This window comes from Harpegnathos saltator, unplaced genomic scaffold, assembly GCF_003227715.2.
Source record: "Harpegnathos saltator strain DR-91 unplaced genomic scaffold, Hsal_v8.6 scaffold202, whole genome shotgun sequence".
In the NCBI taxonomy this organism is placed as follows: domain Eukaryota; kingdom Metazoa; phylum Arthropoda; class Insecta; order Hymenoptera; family Formicidae; genus Harpegnathos; species Harpegnathos saltator.
In genome coordinates, this window is record NW_020229987.1 from 1151367 (window position 1) to 1173747 (window position 22381).

At 49.2% G+C, this 22381-nt stretch overlaps 1 protein-coding gene across 1 annotated transcript in view; it reads left to right on the top strand.

The window, feature by feature from the left end:
• LOC105186507 (serine/arginine repetitive matrix protein 2) overlaps positions 1-21944 on the top strand; it is a 123811-nt gene extending 101867 nt beyond the window's left edge. Inside the window, exon 3 of the mRNA XM_019842905.2 lies at positions 15236-21944. Within this exon, the coding sequence (XP_019698464.1) occupies positions 15236-16804 (1569 nt within the window). The 3' untranslated portion in view covers positions 16805-21944. The remainder of the gene's footprint in view (positions 1-15235) is intronic.
• The last annotated feature ends 437 nt before the right edge of the window (positions 21945-22381 follow it).

Below are 22381 nucleotides of genomic sequence, written 5' to 3' on the forward strand. Positions count from 1 at the left end.
CAATCCGATCTTTGAAATGAGCACTCGAGCTTCACGATTCGCTCGTTCACTTCGACAGCTCGAAAGCGAGACTATGAACACACTCGTTACTTCGGCTCCGTTCTCGGATGTCTCACGAGTCCTAAACGCGAGATTTTTTTTTTCTAACGCCATAAAAGTATCACAAGCTGTCCCTGTAGGGACAGCTAGAGTAATATTAATGATAAATGAATGATGGCTTGAAGGGTCAGCATCTCTTGATGCTACCCAGTGCTAGAAAATTGATATTATTTTAATCAGATCTTGCGGGATCTTCCGTTTTCTTCCCTGCGGATAGACGTACTACTGTGATCAAAAAGTATCCGAATATTTATTTTTATAAATCAAAATTACAATTCAATCGTCAAAATTCCTATAGTCTCCTTCAAAGTAGTCCCCATTGCTTGCAACGCGCACATACATATGCCAGCATTTGATCCAGTCCTGGAAACATCGCTCATACGCGGCAGACGGTATGGCCTTCAATTCACGCAGCGATTTTTTTCTTCGATGTCCTCAATCGATTCAGCGAAACGCTGTCTGCGAAGTGGTTTTTTCAGTAGGAGGAACAGGAAAAAGTCGCAGAGGGCCTGGTCTGGTGAATACGGAGCGACATACGTTGAGTTTTTTGTCAGAAATTCACGCACAAGTGTCGAGGTATGCGATGGTGCGTTGTCGTGATGCAAAATCCGCGAATTGTCTTCCCACAATTCCGGTCGTTTCTTACGGACTGTGGATGCTGGCACGATCCAAATGATATTCCAACTTCATCTGCTATCTCTCGCACAGTCAATCGACGATTTTGGAGCACCAATTCTTTCACTTTCTCAATGCGAGCGTCATCCGTTGACGTTGATGGTCTTCCAGAGCGTGGGTCGTCTTCAACGGATTCTCGTCCTTCTCGAAGCTTCTTAAACCACTCAAACGTACTTGTTTTCGATAAACAATCATCGCCATAAGCTTGTCGCAGCATTTGGAATGCGTTTGTGAACGAAATTTCGTTCGCGACACAAAATTTCAAACAAATTTTTTGCTCCATATTTTCCGACATCGTCAAAATCGCCGTGCACAACAATCTTCACTGACATAAACAACTGCCACTTTCAAACGGCTTGAAGGAACGTCATGATTTCTCCACCAAATGCGAAGGACATGTGTACCAACTTAAGAAAGCAAACGGATTTGATTTACAGTTTACCTGCGACTTTTAAAAAATAAGTTTGAAAAAATAATAGTTCATCAGACTAGAAGCGTACTTGTTCGAATAACTCACAATTCGATTTCTATATTTAGTTATGAAATTTGTGATTTCTTCTTTCACGGTTGATACACTTGGACCCTTGTGCAAAACATGGGATAACGTCGAAGACATTTCTGACTAAACTGAGCGACCACTCGCGTCGGTTCCGATCCGGGCCGCGAATTCGCAGCCGTTTTCGCGCCAACCGAGACCTTTCCTCGACGGAAGAATTGCTGTCAATTCCGTCAACACTCGCTCGCCCGACCTGGAACGCGCGTGGAACTCCGCGTCGCAGGAAGCAGCGCGGGCGGAGAGAGGGCGAGGATGTGAACTAGAGGCGAGTCGGCCCACGCAATCGATAAGTAGAGCTGCCGCAGGGTGTCCCTTAATGAGACACGATTCCAGACCAACCTTTACCCATCGCGATAGATAGTAGACATGTATAAATTAACACGCGGCCGAGGCGAGCGACGCCGGAGATAAGCGGGAGAGCGGTTACGGCGGCTTGCGGGATACCCCGAGCAAGTCGAGCTCCGGATCGACCGGACTGGACGACGCACGATCCAATAAAAGCGAACGAGCCGAATAAATAGCGATAAAATTCGCCGAAGGGGTTTTGTTCTCCCCTGAATCTCAACGTCGGCGCCCGATCGCTCTCGCGCTCCGCGCACCGCGATGTGCGACGAGACGGGGTTCGAGAGAACCCCCCGGGGAGTCATCCCGTCCCTCCTCGATCTCCTGGCAGCGAGAAATCTCGCGAGTATGAACTTTCTGCAAAATGGAGGATTCTGCGAAATGTGTGAATTGTACGATTGCTGACGCAGCAAATGAAGAATCTGTTTTCTTTGTTCCGCGTCCCACGCTGACGCGCACGTGAGACTTTGATCAGCGTCGATTTCGCAGGGATCCTGCAGAGTCCCTCCTCCCTGGAGGGATGCACGCGCCTGTGTTGCACGAAGTGTTGCGAGATGAAAATAATGTCTGTGAAGTTGGCACGACATTCTTTAAATTTACAAAAAGAACAATGATAGCTCTGGTAGCACTTTTCATAGCTCTAGAGTTCCTGATAGAAAATAAAAAAGGGTTCCGCATTTTTTATACCAAAAAAATAGCAAATGAAAAATTGTCGTGCTAACTTCGCGAATCTAGCACGACACTTCCTCCTCTAATCTATAAGAAATCAATAAATATGCTGTTTTTAGCGCTGCTTTTAGCAAGCTTTTAGCAAGAGATCCCGTTAGATCTAATCGAGTTCCATCTCTATGTATGTAATTTAAATAGAAAAATTTCAATAATTACGTTATTTACATAAACAACGTATATTGTACCTGGCACAACACTCGGAGAAAAAGTGTCGTGCTAATCATTTCTAACGCAGTTTTAGATATATGTCGACAGTTCCAGATGAGTTCTAACAACTACGATCATTTTTAGGCAGAGTTCCAGTGGCTGCCTATTTTTAAATAATTTTTTAATTTTTATTGTTTCTAAATAATTTTTTCATTTTTACAATGATACAATTTTCCAAACTTTCGATATCAAGGTTGATGACTTTCTATTGCAATATATCTTGCTCCGTCGAGACGAGAAACAATGGCTCTATCAAATCAGTCTCGAAAGAACTTGATATAAAAATGATTGTAGTTGTTAGGACTCATGTAGAACTGTCGATATCTATCGAAAAATGCGCTAGAAATGATCAGCACGACACTTTTTCTTCGAGTGCCATACTAGGTACAATATACGTTGTTTGTATAAATAACGTAATTATTGAAATTTTTTTTATTTGAATTACATACAGAGATGGAACTCGCGATTAGAACTAACGGGGAACTCTTGCTAAAAGCAGTGATATTTATTGATTTCTTATAGATTAGAGGAGGAAGTGTCGTGCTAGATTCGCGAAGTTACCACGACAATTTTTCATTCGCTGGTATTGAATTTTTTGGTATTAAAAATGCGGAACTCTTTTTATTTTCCATCAGGAACTCTAGAACTATGAAAAGTGCTACTAGAACTATCACTGTTTTTTTTTTGTAAATTTAAAGAATGTCGTGCCAACTTCACAGACACATGAAAAATACCCGGACGACGCTTGGCTCTACACGTGCAACGCTGCAAGCTCCGTGTCGGCCGAGAACGATTTTCGACCCTTGTTCCACGGCGTTTCGATCGACGGCGGAGAAATGTCACATAAATACATCCGGCCGATACTCTCGCTCGGTCGATCCCGGGCTGACACGATTCTCGGATTCTCTTTCTTTTTTTTTCAGCGCGAAGCAGTGTGTGCTTCTTTATGATTTCCGCGCACATGTGCGCGCGTGTGTCTTGCGTGACGATCGGCCGATGGAAAACCGATGTTTCTCACCCCGTAAATTCGAGAGATATCTCGGAAAGGGTTCATTGAAACGTACACGTCGTCACACGTTTCTACGGCGGCTGCTTATGATTTCCGACTTACAGACCAGATTACCAAAGATTTGTTCGATGTTGCCGTATTTTCGAAACTTACGAGAAACCGAAGATGCGTGAGGCTCTGGCTCTTATATACCGACAGTTTGGACCGTTTGAGATTAACGGGGACAGAGTGAAAATTACGAAGGCCATTACGTGAAAAACGAAAAGACAGAGAGAGCTTTCAAAGTCGCGCGTTTGTGCCGCGCCCGCGAGAGCGCAGGAACGTCCATTCTCCAAATATGAAATTAAAAACGACGCAGGTGAGGCGATAAATAAAAACCTTGTGTCTCCGCGCGGCCGTAATCCCAGAACCCAGGTTTTAGTAGAACGTATCTATCTTCGGCTATGTCCTTGCGCACATAAAACAGGCGCATGTAACCGAGATGTATCTAGATACATAAATTATATCCCGAATCAGGTATTCTCAGTTGTTCCGTAGCGCCGCGCGGTACCTCTCGAGATATCATTTCGGCCAAGCGGGGGAACCGATAAATAGTGATTGAAGAGAAAATTTGACGACTCGTGAACGCCGTTCGACATTCGCTCTTCAAGCTCGTCATTTTTACACCCCGCAATAATCCATTCGAAATAATCAGTGAAATTAGCTCCCCACCACCGCAACTTCTCCGAAACTCGCGAGAGAACATCGCGGACGCGATGCGACGTAATCCCGGCAACATTTCGCGTTCGGTTTCCAACAAAGGGTAAAAGGTTAACCCGTGAGGCCCCATTCTTCCACAGATCCCAGAGCGGCCCGAATTCGGGACCGAGTCGTCCCTGTTTGACACTTTATCGGTATCCAATCTGGCTGGATTCTCGTTAAAATCGGACACGGTGCTCGTCCCAGTTCGACCCGTCGTACATCAGACCCATGTGCGTACACGACACACACACACACACACACATGCAACAGGATAGCCCCCTGCGCACCGTCGGACGTCGCTAACGTGCACACCGACACATCTTCACGCGCGACTCTTCCTCTCGGGACGTCTCATCCTCGTGACTGGTCGTTACAACATAATTCAAGCTCGCCGACACGAGCACAAATATTATGATAGACGGCCGTTTATGCGTCGCGCGCGCGCGCGCGTTCCAAGGCGTCCCACGTCGGCAGTGCGAGAGGGGGAGGGGCGTGGGGTTCGAGAGACAGACTCACTCTCGAGTTCCATTCTCCGAGCCATCTCGTTTAGGGACTCGAAGGGACTCGAGCCTGGGCTTCCTCTCGCGGTGGAGGCGGCGGGGGCGAAAGCGGCCGTGGTGGCTCGTGGGTGACCGGTGGGCGTTCGAAGGAATGCCTCTAAATAATCCCACGGAGGTGGTGTCCTCCGCCCCGAACACACTCGCGACCGTAACTCTCACCCTCCTTTCTCTCTCTCTCTCTCTCTCTCTCTCTCTCCCTCGGGCTCGGCTCACAGATTTTCGCCCTATGGGAATCCTCTCTCGGCTTAACGGCCGGCCGGGGGTCGCCGTAGCCGCGCGCGCGAACGAGAGCAAAAATGTCGGCCGACAAGTGTCTTGGTCGACGCTCTGTGATGAAAACCGGCGCGAATCGACGCTGCCGGGCGGCTTTGTGTGGACGTACGAGCGAATGAGTGGTCTGACACTTTGGGCATCGCGGCTGCGTGTCTCCGAGGGCTTGTCAGAATCTACGAGCGCGTGAGGTCACGTGGGTGACAAGTTTATTCGCGGGATCGGCGGGAGAATACGACAAGAGGCCGCCGCGCCGATGAGCGAGATTAATCGACGCGCCGTTTGTCTCACGACACCCTCGTGGAGACGCCAGTCACACGTGCGCGCGCGTTCGCCGTCAACGTAGCCGGGGAGATGAACAACTGGTGGTCGATCACACGGACGAGCGCCGCTTTTCAATCGCGACATTGTCGCGCCGGCTCGCATTACCGCCACGCGATACGCGACGCCGATACGCAAACCGCATACCGTGCGCGCGCGCGCGAACGATGTTATTCGGGATCCCCGTAACGCACATTACACGGCGAATCCGCCACGCAGCGGGACACGTCAGGGTCTGCATGTGTGTGCAGCGTCTGGCGCGTGACGCTGACGGGAGAAAACGACTAGCGCGCGGCCGACGGGGTTAAGAAGACAATTCGACGGGAGGAAGATTACAGCCGCAGCGCTAAAGTCGCTCCGCTAAGGAACCACTGGCACACCCCGGTAATATGTCTTCTCGCGTGGTAGACACTGACGTCGTATTTCGCGTGCTTTACGAGCGCGGTTTCTTCTGACATCGTCCAAACGAGTATACGCCGCGCTCGTATGGGCCAGGTCTCATCCGACAGTTCGCAACCTCAGACACCCAGGCCCCCCAAGCTCGTAAATCCGCTCATTCGAATATCCGCCCGTCGTTCGCGGCCGGGCGAGCCCGCGGCCTGGAAACGACGTCGTCGTCGTCGTCGTCGTCGTCGTCGTCATCGACAACGCGGCGAGGAAATCCCCTCACCAGAATTAGCGACGAATAATCGGCCGAGGGGAGACCGGCTGTCTCGCGTCGTTCCCCTCCACCCTCCCCCGCCCCCCTCGGAGCGCTCCCGTTTCCTCACGCGACGTTGTAAATCGGTTACATCAAAGACAGGTAGTAAAGGCTACGCGCGCTTTAATGCTAAATCCCACTCGGACTCGCGAGCGCGACGCGCCGTGGGTGGTGAAGGATGATGAGCCAGCCAGTTCCTCCGTTCCTCCTTTTTGGCCACGCAAATCTCCCTCGAACGCGCCCCGCCGATTGCGTGTCTACCTAGTCGCGCGTGTCTGACAACCGGAAAGTCCCCGAGCGTTCCCGACTCGAAATTTAGAGTCTGCTGTATGCTTATCAAGTATTACGCTTTTGACACTCCTTGTGCTACAAATTCTACCGTAGCGCTAGTAACGACGTCTTTTAGGTATTGTTTAGCCTTATAATTCTATCGAAACTCTGACTATATTTCTCAACATATCACAGCATTTTTGAAAGAGTTCTGGGCATTCGTAACGTTGTACAATTTTTAAATAAATTAAGACTACTCGAGCGCGTTGTACTTTGAGAGAATATAGGATGAGACGCTAGCCGAAATCTCATAGTTCTGGTTCATCTAAAATATATATCGTATTCAGTTATCGACATACTAAAGCATTTTCTAAAGAGTTCTGGGCACTTACAACGTTGGACGATTTTTCAATAAATAAATTAGAACTCGAGAACTAGAAGATTTCGTCTATCGTCCCGCCCTGTTCTCTCAAAGTACAACGCGCTCGAGTAGTCTTAACTTATTTAAAAATTATACAATGTTACGAATGCCCAGAACTCTTTAAAAAATGCTGTGATATGTTGAGAAATATACAAAAAGTATTTTAGATGGAAGAGAACTACAAGATTTCAGCTAGCGTCTCACCTTATCTTCTCAAAATACGACGCGCTCGGGCAGTATTAATTTATTTAAAAGTCGTACAATGTTGCTAGCGCTCAGGACTTTTTTGGATAATGTTTTTTTATGCTCGTAACTATTTGAGAGCTCTTTCGGAAAGGCCAGAATTCTGAGATTTTGATAGCGTTTCAAGTCGGCACGCTTATTATTGCTATGTATTATTGCTATGTATTATTGCTAATCTTTACTTAATTATATTCATTCTTTTTTGCTTTTATAGAGCAGAACTTTTTACAGAACTATTGTAAAAGTATATATTTTGCGATATCCGACAATGCATATGCGCGGAAATCATGTAGGACAAAGCGTGATACGCAGCGTGAACTTAGCAAATCAGTTTGTCCAGAGGAGCCATTTTTTTTTTGCGTTAATGAACGGAACTATTTGTTTAACTTATCAAATATAGAACTCTCAATAATTTGTGATTTTCCACAAAATGATTTTCCGCCAACTTCACATACACTATCTCGCTAACTCTTCATCGAAAGGAAAGTCTCTCTAAGAAAAATAGAGATATTTATTGATAACTCAAGTTTCTGACTTAATATTTAATATGTTATATTTAAAATCTTAAGTAGAATACATGAGAGGTAATTGAATATTAAATAATTTTTCATATCTCCTACAAATGCTTATAGCATAGGTCATGCAGCTGTTTTCGAAGCGCGGTATAGAATCTGGAATCGTTTCAGAGGTTTTCAGTATGCCCTCCTTTAAGGGGACTGGAGGGTCAGATCACTGAAAAATCGTGTTTTGATAATATTTTGTGACGAACTGAATAAATGTGCAAGAATGAAAATTTTAGATATATTTATATAACATATGAAGAGTAGAAAAGTGTTGTTTATTAACAAATATTCATATAAATATACGTAGACTTAAATTTTAAACGCGTTTTTCTCGAAATTTTATTGTTCAACTTTTTGCAATAATTTCTCCGAAACTAAGCTTCGTATCGATTTGAAATTTTAAAGCAATAATATTTGTTCATCTGGCTCTCAGGTGAACCATGGGCAATTACGTCAAAATATTTCACTTCGAGATATTAATTCTTTTATTGTAAAAGAAGTGAAAAATTTAAAATTTTTCCTAATAAAAGCTGCCATTTTGTTAATTTTGTTCGATCTTTTTTTGTAGTGGTTCACTGGATAATAATAAGCCTCCTCAAGATTTCTAGCTAAAATTCGCTCTGATCGGACCATCGAGAGCCGAGATATTACTGCAAAAACGACAACTTGAAAAAAAGGAGAGTATATTTCAGCTATATATATATATATATATATATATGAGTATTTGTTAATAAACAAAATTTTTCTACTCTTCATATGTTGTATAAACATACCTAAAATTTTCATTCTTGCACATTTATTCAGCTCGTCACAAAATATTATCAAAAACAAGCACGATTACTGAGCAATCTGACTCTCCAGTCACGTTAAACCTCAAGTTGGTAAAAACGGCGATACGAGCAATACCGATTTGTAGCATCAAGGGAGCACAAAGTTTTAGTTTGTAATGATTCCAGATATGGAGATCCTTCAGTAGTCCTCTGAGTCCTACGAAATTTACAGGCTCAAAGTAAAACAGAAATTTCGACTCGGGTTGACCCCTGCGCGAGATCCGGCTTGATCTTCCGCGCCCAGCAGAGTTACGATTTTCAAGCTCGACGTCCGACGCGTTTACCGGCTTCTCTAATTCGGCGCGCGTGACGGTGCCGTCGCGGTGCAATTGATCGCGCTGCAAAGCCCAACAGGGCGAATCCGAATTTTAACGAGGGGAAATGATCGCCGGCGAGCCAACGGCCGGCCGGTCGTAATCGAACGCCGCGATGTGAATCCGGCCGGCGTCCGAAATTAGAGATTCAATCCGACGATTTACGACAATCGGCGCGGCGCGTGTCGCCGCCGCGGCGGCGGCGTGGCGTAGCGCGCGGAGCCTAACAACGCTATTAATTTGTTAATTGGATTAGGCGTACCGTTGAGCGGCTCCGCCGTTTTTTTCGCCGACGTACCACACAAATCAACGTGGCGCGCGCGATTAGGATACCGCGAATAATTCCTATCCCGGCACGGTTCCTCCTAGGCAGAACCCGCGGCTGTCGGTGTTGATCTTTGATCTTTCCGACCTTTTCTCGCTCCAGCGCGTCTACAAACGTCCACTTGGCCGTCGCGCACGACGGAGAAAGGATCGGCCGATGAAATTATGATGTGCGATGTAATATATTAATCGCACGTGTGCGCGTGGCGCGAGAAGCATTAAAAGCCTCGTACGCAGAAATCGAACGGTCCTCGGACAGCTGATTATTTATCCTCGCGCGCGCGAATGTGACTTCTTTCCCGGCCGAGCGCCGCAATTACCGGACATATAAACGATTTAAGCGCGCTAAGAAATTCGCCCCGAGTATCGATAATGGCGGCTCATCAGCAAACGACATAAAGAATGATCGGCGGCACTTCTGAGGTTCTACCAACAACTACTTGCCCGTGTACGTGCAAATATGCGCGCGCACTCGACGACTCGTCGGGTACGGATAATTGCGCGATAAAGGATCGTTCCGCGCGTTCGATCCGTTATCGCGAGATTCTTCATTATTGTCTAATTATTATCGTCAGCTCGATTGCGCGTTCATCGACGGGCTGGAATTGCGCGGGGCGAAGCAGCTGTCCATCCGTGCGTGTTCAAGGATCAAAGCTAACGTTCAAAGCATCGTTCACGAAAGACCAGAAGGTCCTGCGACTCAGCAAAGTCGGCGTCGCATTTTTCCGAAAGGGACTTTGCCGAAATCGCGAGGATGCGCCGCGTCGGGCGTGAACGATGAGCGACACAACCCTGACGACCGCCGGCCGGCTTCCTCGTCGTCGCGGCGAGAGAGAGAGAGAGAGAGAGAGAGAGAGAGAGGAGAGAGAGAGAGGAGAGAGGAGAGAGAGAGGAGAGAGAGAGAGAGAGAGAGAGAGAGAGAGAGAGAGGAGAGAGAGAGAGAGAGAGAGAGAGAGAGAGAGAGAGAGAGAGAGAGAGAGAGAGAGAGAGAGAGAGAGAGAGCGGTGTCTTCAATTATTAGAGTCACAGACGCGTATAGAAGAGCGCGGAAGCGCCTCGCTCGGCAGGACTAGAATAGATTAGACGACCACTCTGTGAAATGGTCAGGCACTCTCTCGGCCAGCGCGGATTCGTTAATAAACGAGCGTGCACGCGCGCGACGTAGGTATGAGCGATGTAGTCTCATTTCTCCCGGGAAACGGAAAAAGCGGCATTGTTCGCGATCGTTAGCATCGAATTATTCGCGCGCGAGAATGCGGTTGATTCACGGATCATCGGCTCGGCCGGCCGGCCGACCGGCCGAGCCCCACGCGGCTCATTTGAGCGGCGCAAGAAGTCGGGATCGCCCGGTGATAATAGCGTTAACAATTTGCACCGCGTAAAAAGCGATCGTCCCGGCAGCTGTAACCGCGCCGAGGACGAACGTGCATCGCGACGCACGCGCTCGAGGAAGGCAAGAAGGAAGACTGACTCGCGCGTCTAATCCGCTGAAAGAGACGCTCGCGGCCGAGAGCGACCGATGCAAATGCGAATTTAAATGTCGGATGCCGATAGGGAGATTTAATCCCCTTGGCTGCGAGCGTCCTCGTCCTTTTTCCAGACACGAGGACATCCTGACAGTGTATTCCGCGAGCGCGTTACCTGCGGGAGCGTCTTGGGACGGTTCCAAGAGTATTCTCGGGACAAAGCGACGGTTCTGCGAATATTATCCGGGATTCTGCGAGAATCCGAACATCTCTCGAGAATGTTCTGAGAATACTTTCACCCGAGTGTATTTTATCACCGATGGTCTCCTTCGCGTCGCGCAGAGATCCCTTCTTGGCCGAGCCAAGAACCGTTTTCAAGCGGCGACACGCTCCGCGCGCGCTCGTTTTCCCGAGCTCGCCGACTAGCGCGAGCAAAATAGAAATGGCCCGCGGCGCCGCGCCGGCACACGTCTGCACCGAATGGCTTCTCCGGGTGTAACTTCTTTTCATGTATCTTTTCATGTATCGCGTATGTAATGCGAGTGAATTGTCCGTGTTGCGGAGAAGATTCGCGAGAGAGCGCGGCGCGGCGCGGCGCGGCGCGAGGGAAAGCGCCGGTCACGTGCGAGCGAATCCGTCACACATCCTCGTTAGATCGGCGTAAAAATGCCGACGGTAATATCCTCCAATCAGTAGCGCGGCAGCACCGGGGGGCCCGGAAGAGACGCGCGATTGATCGCGCGTTTCTTTACTTTCGTCCCGCGTCTCGACGACCCGCCGTGCGCCGCCACCTTGCTCTTTTCTTTGCAGCTGACAGTCGAGTGAAGGATAACCCGGAAGCGGGCGTCTAACGGCTCGCGTATCGGCCGATGACGTATTTTTGGTTTCCTCTTTGAGACAGCATGCACGGCGAAATTACACTTTCTATATCACTCTTCGCGCGTGTGCGAGTAGGTTACAGAGATAAGGAGAGGCATCGTCTCGGGGAAGCAAGACTCGCGGATTCTACAAGTTTCGCTCGTCTCGCGCTACGACATCTTGACATCTCTCCAGAAATCATCCGTCCGCGTGCTTGCATGCAGCATCGCTCACGCTTAGAGATACACGTTATTCTTAGCATTTGCGCCGAAGTTCCGCCATCGTTGGGGTGACTTTGAGCGAGCAGAATCAATGTAGCGAGATAGCCTTTAAAAGAGTCGCTCTTCGACTCGCGAAGGACTTCGGAAGAGCCAGCGGAGTCTAAAAAGTAACGCGACAGTCTTTGTTAATTAAACTTGACTTGAGGGATTCACTCATAATGCATACACGATGTAAACCCGCCATTATGCCTCTTTTTCTTTCTCTGTCTTTCTTTTTCTCTCTCTCTCTCTCTCTCTCTCTCTCTCTCTCTCTGTCTTTCTCGTTTTTTCTCGATTCTTGTCAACGTCGCCGACAATTTAGCGTCGGTATATGAACCAGCGTTCTCCTCCTTCGTTTGTGACTTGTAAAAAATAATTCAAGTACCACGGAAATATTTGCGACATCTCTCGCCGGTTTCTCCTTTTATCGCGAGACAAATTAAGATTGTTTCCAGGACCGCCGCGCCGGCCCTCGGTATGTAATCCTGTGCGACTCGCGCCCGTAACGGGCCGCCATTTACGGCGAAATCGTCCCTAGGATAGAAATATTCTTTGCCCCTGCTAAATATGGGGCGGGGGAAACCAGTTGACTTTGACCCCGCGTGAACCGCCCCGCGCGGCGGATTCGAGTGCGAGCGCACTCGCGCCCGCAGGGTAGACCAGTTCGCTCATGCGACAGAGGAAGAGACTTGTTAGGAAGTTACGTGGTCGGCGTTTTAATCGCGAGTAAGGGTGCATTCACAGAGTGATCACATCGCGGGCTAAAGATAGCCCGCGGCGCCGCGGAGTCGCGTTCGCGCTTCACCGCGAATCACGGATTCACCGTCTCGCGAGTGCGAGAACTCTGGCGAGATTCTAGCGTGAGGAGCGTCGTCATGCGTCGCCGTTTGAGGGGGGATGTGCGCCCCCCTTAAACGCAGACCGACGTACTGCCTGCGTTTGTACCAAGTCACTCAAAAGCTCTCTGAAGGGACGCAAACTCGCAAAGTCTTGCTCGCGACGTAATTAATTCGCGCTGATTCGAGATCACCTGCCAGCTATGTATATCTGTCGCGTTACGTCTCGACGACGACGACGACGACGACGTCGTCGTCGTCGTCGAGATATCCATGAAGCACACACGCGGCGGACGCTGCGTTCCCTTCGCTTCGCGCGCGACTTTGCGCCTCCGAAAGGAAGGGAAACGACTCGTCCCTGATCATTTCATCTGCATATTCCTCGCTTGAGCCGACGACAGGAAGACAAACTGGTTGGCGAGGCATTTGTTTCGTCGTAACCGTAAATCCCCGAGGGAAAATACGAAAGTTTGTTTGTGCGGTTTCCCCGTGGCGTCTTCTCCCCCTCCCTTGACGCACGATCGCTCGTTTTTCCGCCGCTTAGCGGAATCCGAGGGTCAATGCGATCGTTTGGCGTGCCGGTGCCGTCCCGCGCATGTGCTCGATGAAATTTATCATTCCGGGTGTGCCGTTTAAAACCGCGCGTGCGGTTTAAAATCGCGGCATGAAAAGGCCTCGCCACAAATTTGTCGCGCGCGCACGTAAGACCGGGCTTTAAACGGACGCGACCGGACGAATTAGCATAACAGTTATTAATAACGCGAGATTACGCGAGGGGAATTTTTGGTGCGTATTTTGTTTGGATTTTGTGCGGATGGTAAAAGCCGAGTTAAGATGAACGATTATCGCGGTCGAGTACAGCGAAGTAGGATAATCCCAAATTCTCTCGACGGCAACGAACCGAAGCTTCCGCTCGAGGCTTTCCTTTGTCCACGTATATCTTTTCCAATCGCCGAGATTAAAGAGAAATATTAAACATCTGAATCACTTGCTTTGCAAAGATCGTGCATCGTGAAGGAAAGCCCACGTCCATTCTTCTCTCTTACTATTCCGCGCAAGGCACAAGTTGAAAAACGCGTTACGACCCGACGAGCTGGTCGGCTAGGATTCGAATGATTACGAGCGCAAAGGCTGAAATTTGCCAGCGTGCGGAAAGAGAAGCAGCATTGCGTGCGCGCACGATCGTCAGATCAGGAAGACGCGCGACGTGAGTCGCGCGTCTTGAACGCACCGAGGCGCGTCCAGTCGAGCGGCGCGCCGACTCGACACCGTTCATCTTGGCGCAATTGAACCGACAAACGGTGTAATTGTCTACGAAGAACACTCCGCCGCTCTCGCCCATTCGCGAGCGCGTTACCATAAAGCCAACGACGCCGCCGGTCAGCGAAAACTTTTTAATGCCCACCGTGTGCCGTCGCCGAGCGCGCGGTCGGTTCCGCATTTTACCCTTAATGCTCCACCGCGAGACGCTTGAACTTGCATTAACCTCGTTTCGCGCACGTGTGCCGGCCGTTATTACTCGCGCCCGCAACGGAAACATAGTACAAGAGTCCAGTTGTTGTTGTTGCACAGGGTGTCCCGCAAGGCGATCGGTAACGTCCCTTCGGAAGAGACGTTTGTTTTGTCTCGTGGATATACCTTCATTGGCGCTACCACTTTAGTGTCATTAATCGCGTTTTAAACAACCCGAACGAAAAGGGCCATCCTTATGAAGCAAAAGGCCCCGATAAAGCTGAAAGTAGGGTGCCCTGAAAAAGGTGACTCATTATTACCACATCAAGCCCCGAGATGGATCTTTTAGAGATGCCTTAGCTTTTGCGAAATAACGCTTTAACATGGAAAACTGATGCGGGCCTTAGAAGGATCTTTTTTAAGGATGCTTTAGATATACAAAATCAAGTTTTGTTGTAGAAAATAAATAAGATTTGAAGCGTCTAATAAAATTGTCATAGTTTAGTATTGTTTCAGTAAGTACGCTCTTTATCTGGTTGTTTTAAAGACTTTTTAATTATACCGCGATTAAAAACAAATTTTATTAGTTTTATTAGTCTTTTCCAAGGATTTTTCTAGTACTGTCTTTGTTTCGAAAGGCAGCAAACTTTAATAAAAACAGTAGCAGGATTTTTATGTGTGAAGAACGCTATATTTTATTATAAAGTATGTTATATTTTTAAAATAAAAAATTCTTCTTGCATACCAACAAGGTTATACAAAGAAATAAAGAAATTACAGTCTAAATTTTTTGGAATGGAAAGAACGGATATTGCCCATTGCTCGTAAAAGCCCTGTTAATATTTCCTTATAAAGCCCTTATCTTTCTATCCCTACTCAGGGCCGATTGTAATGTTAGCGAAAAATAATCAGACCCTTACCAGAGAGCCTTGTTAATTTTTCTATTCAGGTAATATTAAAAAAATATATAAGCTTCATATAAATAATAACAATCAGATATAAGCAAATTACAAGCCGTAAAGCGCGCTCGACTCTCACTGGCCCTTTTGACTAAAATACTTCTACGAAGAGCCAACTTTCCGTCTTCGTTAAATTCGCCTCACTGACAGTCCACCTCAAGTCCACCTCCATTCAAACCCGATCCAAGTTCGCTCAGTTTTCAAAGAAGGACCACTTGACTCTGTTTCAGCGCGAGAGCACAGACGAGTGCGTCTTCAACGAAAACCTGGAGCAGCACAACTACAACACGTACAGTTCGGTGCGCTGGTCCACGGGGAAGAAGACCATGTACCTCGGCCTGAACCGTTTCGGCCAGCCGAGGCGGGTGCAAACGAAAGGCAAGGACAACCTGGGCAGGTTGTCGGCCTACGCGAGGGTGCTGACGCGGGTGACGCCGCCCGATCGCGTGGAGGCCCTGCACAGGCGAATGATGGGCGCCGAGCACAACGTACGCCATCGGCATCACGACCGCGCGCATCATCGCGGCCAGCACGGCGACGTGACACAGCAACAGCAGCAACAGCCCAACTGCCCGAGCTTACCGATGCAGGAGAAGGACGGCAGGGACAAGTACAGGTGCCGCAAGCGGAAGAAGCGGAAGAAGCGGAAACGACGCTGCAGGCAGGACGAACCGCCCGGTCCTCAGTGCCAACTCGCCGAGGAGTCCGCCGCGGCTGCCACTACGTCGGAAGCGACGGACGCCGACGCGTCCCCGGAGAGCGCCAGCAACGTCGGATGCACCGCGCCGGAATCCAAGAGGTCCTGCGAGGGGGCGGCCAGCGAGGAGGCCTGCAGGCGACAGGCCCTCTCGGTGCCGGCGAAGAAGCGGAAGTCGCGGATAGACTGCGACCCGGCCGCGGCGGTCGTCGGGGTCGACAGGAACCTCACGCGCAACGGTAAGAACAACAAAGCACCAACGTCAAACGCGAAAAAGCCAAACGTCGGCGGCGACAGTCAAAGTAAAAAGCCTGATTTGACGGACGGGAAGAAGAAGAAGAGGAAGCGTCCGGCGACGACGCAGCCGAGAGGGAGCGCGGCCGAGCCGACGTCGTCGTCCCAGAAGCGGTACGCGCTTGGCACGACGTCGTCGTCCCAGGCCTCTTCGTCGCTAACGGCGCCGCCGACCAGCGAGCTGCGGGCCTCGACGGCGTCGTCCTCTTCGCCGTCTCCTCCTGGTGCATCGACCGCTCCCTCCGTCAGAAGGCCGGCCTCTTCGAAGCCTGGTCGTAAGAAGCCACCGCCGGCGCAGTCTTCGAGAAACGGTGCCGCCGCGAGGCCGCTGGGTTCGTCGCGCAGGGTAGGAAAGTCCTTCTCGAGTGCCGCGGCTTTGCCCGGCCGCCCGAGGTCGACGTCGACGACCCCGAGGAGCGAGACGGCGCCGCACCGGAGTCCACCGGAGTCAACTACCAAAGTTCCTGAAACCACGACGAAATCACCTCCTCCTCCTCCTCCTCCTCCTCCTCTCCCACCTTCGTCTCCCACAGTTCCTATCTCGTCTTTGCCTTGGCAGAAGTCTACGGAGGACTTCTCCGGCTCGCTGTCGGACTCCTCGCTCACCAACGAGGAGCCGCCCTCGTCGTCCGTCGCGAGCGACGGAACGGCAGAGTCCACCACCACCTCGTCGACAACCTCGTGCGAGCCCATCGCCGAGCTGACGAGGCCGCTCGGCCTGCTCGAAGAGGACGGCGAAGACGGTGGTGGCTCCGGTACGAACGACGACACCAGCATGAGATTCCCCTTCGACAGACTGGCGATGTGAGACACCCCGCGGATGGCTGGAGGCTGATTTGTGTGTGCGCCAACGTCATTGTAAACTTACGTGTACATACGCGAGCATTCTACGTTACGACTTACTCCCACATTCGTGTACTGACGAGCTCACGACCCCCGCCGTCGTGCGCCGGAACTTTGATACTCATCGCGCGAAGGCCCGACGCGCGTTCGTATTTCGGTGAGATGCAATTTTCCTCCCGTACGTACGCTCTTCAACTTTTCAAAGTCGATCATCGACAACTTTTTTCCTATTTTTCCTAGCAACTTGATCGATGATGAGAGCGACGCTCAAATCAAAAGAGTGAAATGAAAATCTCGAAGATGAATTGAAATGTCAAAAATGCACGATAAAACTGTGACGACGATTGCGCCAAAATCGCTTTCAACGAAATCATGCGAATAATATTCTCTTATTCACTCCGTACAAACAAATTAAAAAAGAAAAAAAAGAGAAACAGCGAATAATTATTTTTAAACATATAGTTTTGACGCGAGAACGATGCGAACGTTTCGCATCGTTCTCGCGAAGTATAAATTTTATAAAAATTGAAAAAAAAAGAATTTTTTTCGATTTGATAACGTATATTTATATCAATGAACTTGAGAAGCCTCAGAGAGTTTGTCGATGATAAAGTTCGCGGGACGCGGAAGATGTGACTCAAGTTATAACTCGTAACGGTAGAAAATTGGCGCTTCACCGAAATCGACTCGATGTCGGTCCTCGAGCGCAACGTTCACGGCGGGAAAGAGACCGCGATTCGTGTCGAGGACCGATGAATATCGGCGAAAGCGAAGAGTCCTCGATTGCGCACAGCGTCGCGCGGCGAGGCTGTTTCTTACGCTCGTTATCCGAAAAGGGGTAATTACGGTGGCGGAGATATCTCTTACTGCATGCATTATCTTGCATTTACTTCGAAAGTCATTCAGACGATATCTGCATTTAAGGAGGAAAATTTATCGCGAATTTCTTATTTATTATTGTTTTAATTTTTTGTATAGTGTTTTTAACGTCTCAGTGATACACCTTCAATAGTTTAATAACTACAGAGTACTTCCAGCGCGTGACAAACTAGGTACGTATTCCCGTCACACACTTAGTGATAAGTGTGGCTGTCTGATCTAACGTTCCTCAACGCGATTATCACGTCGAACGAATAAGACCCGAAAGAAAAAAAACAATAATCGTGTTTCTTTACGCTAAAGATACACAAGAGTAGGAGTAAATAATTTCTAGAAACTAGACGCGAGTTATCAGTACGCAAATTAGGAAGAGAACAATGTCTACAGAGATTATTAAATCAAATTGTCGGATTAGGACATTATTCTAAACTCGATTTCATTGGAATGCCTATACTGTGTGTGTGTGTGTGTGTGTGTGTGTGTGCGTGTGTATGCAAAATCATTACTCTCTTCCTCTCTCGATCGACTCGACACGAATCGCTCTCACCTCGCCGTACATCGACGCAGGAAACTCCTTGTATATTACTGGCGAACTTGATCCTAGCTAGTACGATTAGCGTTTAAGCCTAAGCAATTATACGATAGTATTTTAGCGAGCGAGGAGTGCGTAGGAGACCAGATAATAAGCGACGTGAAAAGAGGGAATGGCGCGTATGGGCGATGGAATCGGCTCGATCGGCGAACACGCAGGCCGATTTTCCTCTCGAGACGGTAGCAGAAATCAGTCCGACTAAATGGGAGGGCGGGGGGAGGGGGGCGGGGTAATGAACCGTCCGGCGTCGATCATTGGTAGCCTCGCGAGAAAAATGACGTCTCGTCGAAGATTAAGCGACGAACGTAATATTTTTCTTTCTTCAACTAGCGTATTCAACAGGCGCGTACGACTGGCAGAAAGGACATTTCAGGGCGCGAGCCAGAGCGGCGGCGGCGGGGGCGAGGGGAGGGGGAAGCTGCCGCGCGAGTGATTCGGCGCGGATTGCGCGAGTCTGTCTGCCGCAATTTCGCAATCAAGCGCGCAATGAGACGCAATTCCGACGGACGGCGTACATATAATTCGAGACGCGTAGAATAAATTCGTTCGATGTAATCTCAGTATTTATAACGGAGCGGAGAGTGGCACGCTGCCCCGGTTTAGCACGTACGGCGATTAATCGGCTCGACACAAATTGCACAGGCCGGTCGCTCGGCCTCTCCTCCATCCACTCGATCGTTGTCGCTCGCGCGAGCGAAACGATACGATCCTCGGAGACTCGTTTCGCTCGATAGTGCCGATGAATGAAGGAAGGGCCCTAATTGCAATGTCCACTTACGGCTGTACTCGACTGTACTTTTCTCACAGTTCGGACCTTTGCGCACAGTACGCGCCTCGCGACGTCGACGACAATCTTCATCCGGGGAATTTCAATTATCCCGAACGAGCGATCGCTCGTTTCTGATTTACGCTACGAGCGGTCTCCAACGTGCCCGCCAAAGTCTTCCACGACGGATCGATATCCGCGAAGAACACGCTTATTGCTTCCAATACTCTTCAGCGTCTCAATCTCGCGAGATTAAAGCCGCGCATAGGCGAGAAGAGAGAAATATTTTGGAAACCCGACGCGCGTTTCGGCCGACATTGGATTTTTACGCTCGCGATCCTCCGTGACGGATCGAACACCCGCGGAAACTTCCTTTCGATCATCGAATACCGCTCGAAGGATTCGTCTCGACCACCGACGAAGAAGCCGTCGCGTCTGTTCGTCTGTCTCATCGCATCTGTACGGAGGGGAGTTGTGTCTCGACCTCGCTGCGTTTTTTCTCTTTTTTTTCCGTTCTCTTCTCTCCTCTTTCTTTCGTAGAAGCGACCTGTTTTTACATAGTGGCGTATTTATTAAAGACTTATTTATATATTGTAAACAGCTGACTCTCCGTGTACATAAGTCTACGATCATTACTCGTCAATCATGCGCATCGATCATGTGTTCTACGTATGTTGTGTCTGTCCTTTTGTGGGTGCACGAATCCGTCGAAAATATCACGGTAACGTCGCTCCTTTGCTGTCGCACCTATGCTCGCGAAAACGGCTTTCGATACAATGGTGAAACTCCGCGGAAAAATGAGAAGCGCGATGCAACGCGCGAACCTTACGAAAATGGAAGTTGGAAAGCAGATATGCCTCAGGAATTATTTGTTCTCTCGCTTAATCGTGAAATGCAATTTCGCGGTGATATATCGGAATACTCCACGCGGTCGCGTTTCGCAAAGCAAGTTGTTTCCCATGCGCGATGGAGCTCGTTATGTCGTACATTTGATAATAGTCGCTGGCAAAGTGAGCTACTACTTCCGCCGGAACTGGAACTGGACCGCTTCGCGACGCGCGACACGCGATGCGCGTGTTCTCTTCGTGTTCAAATCAGCATACCAAATGCCGTAAACTATTTTCGTGCTCCGTATAACGCCACATGAGGCAAGTCACAAAAATCTTCGAAGCGATCGCAACCCTTTCGGCAGACGCGTCATTGTGAGGGAGTCTCGGAGAATGATTCGCGCAGTGACGGCTACTCGACGAGCGTCTTCAGCCCTAGGTAAGGGCGCATTCACACCTGGGCAGAAAAGCAAAAAGCAGAAAGGCAGCAACCAAATGGCGCTGATAGTCTGTGTCTCTCTCTCTCTCTCTCTCTCTCTCCCTCCCCCCCTCTCTCTCTCTCTCTGTCTCTCGCGAGAGTTTTTCTCTCTGTCACTCTCTTGGCTTCTGCTGTTCTGTTTTCTGCTTTTCCGCCCAGGTGTGAATGCGCCCTAACAATGCATCATCGCGTAACGATCCCTGCGTTTTCTAGGCTATTCGAGTTCTAAATTCCGCGGAAGTAAATTACTTCCGCGTGCGCAACGCACCACATACATACAGCACGCGCTTGCTGTACTGCATATACCGCGCTCGTTGTATCAAACTTGACGAGACTTCTACGGTAAAAAAAACGAAAACATTCTCTCGGTACGACGCCGTGTGTGTGTGTGTGTGTGTGTGTGTGTGTTTCGATACGCGAGCGCCGATATTTTCAACGGATTCCGAATCGTCTCAGTAAAGCATGCGTACTCCGGCGGATGAGATAAGACAAGTGGCTCGATGGGATTAAGAGTCGAAGACAGCTCTTGCGAGATTGCGCTCTCAAGCTGCGCGAGTCTAACGGGATAAATGAGGCGGCAATGTTTGCGAATGTTTTCGGGAAGGTGTACGCGGATGCGTGAGTGCGATGCTTATCGAAACGGCTAATTGCTGAAATAATTAGCGACGCGGAGGGAGGAAGCGCTCTCTCGCAGGCCGCGGATACGTAATCTCCGATGCTAATTGCGCTTTCAGATTAGCTCTAGGGATGCAACGATATCGGGAGAGATCGTCGCGTTCTTACGCGACTCACGATGTCGCTACGAACACACCACCTTGCTTCATCTCCGTCCACGTCGCCGACGACAACGAAACACCTCGCTCGCTAACGTTCCTCAAACGTCGTATATTACGGGATAATGCGACAACAAGCAACAAGCTTCATGTACGTGACAAAATACGATACGCAAGCACGATCGCATCGGCGCGTCGGCACAATTCCGGATTCGGAGGTCGCAGCGTAACCAGTCTAGCACTGCCATGTTTAAGATGTATTTAATTTTCATAGACTGAGAAACTATTAAGGTTAGAGACGAGTATTTAATTGTTAAAACTCTCTGATGACGAGCGATGGGGCCGCGCTGATTGATCGATCGATCGGAATTTCACTACCGCCGCTGCTCGGTGTATGACTCTTCTACGAGCCGAAGACAAGCTCGAGTACATCGGCCGCGGGACGACGACTTGTCCTCTCTTAACCAAAACACCGCCAATCTCGACGCTACCTTGTGATATGATTCAGAATCCACAATTCCCCCTTCCTCTTCTGTCCTATTCCCAAGGAGGTGCCGCACTTCTTCTTTATCGTCGCCTTCGCGAAAGAGGACGAGGAGCGGGGCGGCAGATGCGGCGGAGCGAGAGATATGGGAAAAAATTTGATGAACGAGTCGACGAGGCGAATTGCCCGCGAAGCCGATCGATTCTCGAACGCACGTCTCGCTCTCGTCTCCTCTCTCGCTTCTTGGACGCAGAACCCCACCATATCGTCGCCATATAATTTTTAGAAGTAATAAAAGAAATATTATTGAATACAAAGCTGCGTTGTTCTTTTCAATCTCGACTTCGTACACCTCATCGCGTGCGCGTGCGTGTACTTTCATTCGGTTAACGAAGACGAGGACTTAACTAAGATGATAACGAAGGTGATTCATTAGCGGTGAGGGGTACAACATAACGTGTAACATTGCAAATGCTGCATGAAATTATTCTTCTAATTCCTCGGAGCACGCTGTTCCGCGCTTCGCGTAACTACAAGTTGAGGAGAAATTGCAAGCGATATTTTACATGGGCGATTAAATTATACGGCGAGCGCGAGTCGTATAATGTTTGCGATGCAAATTTTCTGTCCGTAAAAATGCGGCAAAATACGATATTTTTAGTGTGAAGAAAAGAAAGAAAAGGAACCCCGCTTCTTAGCCAAGGCGTCTCGAGCAGGGGATTAACGAATTTAATCGCTGCGAT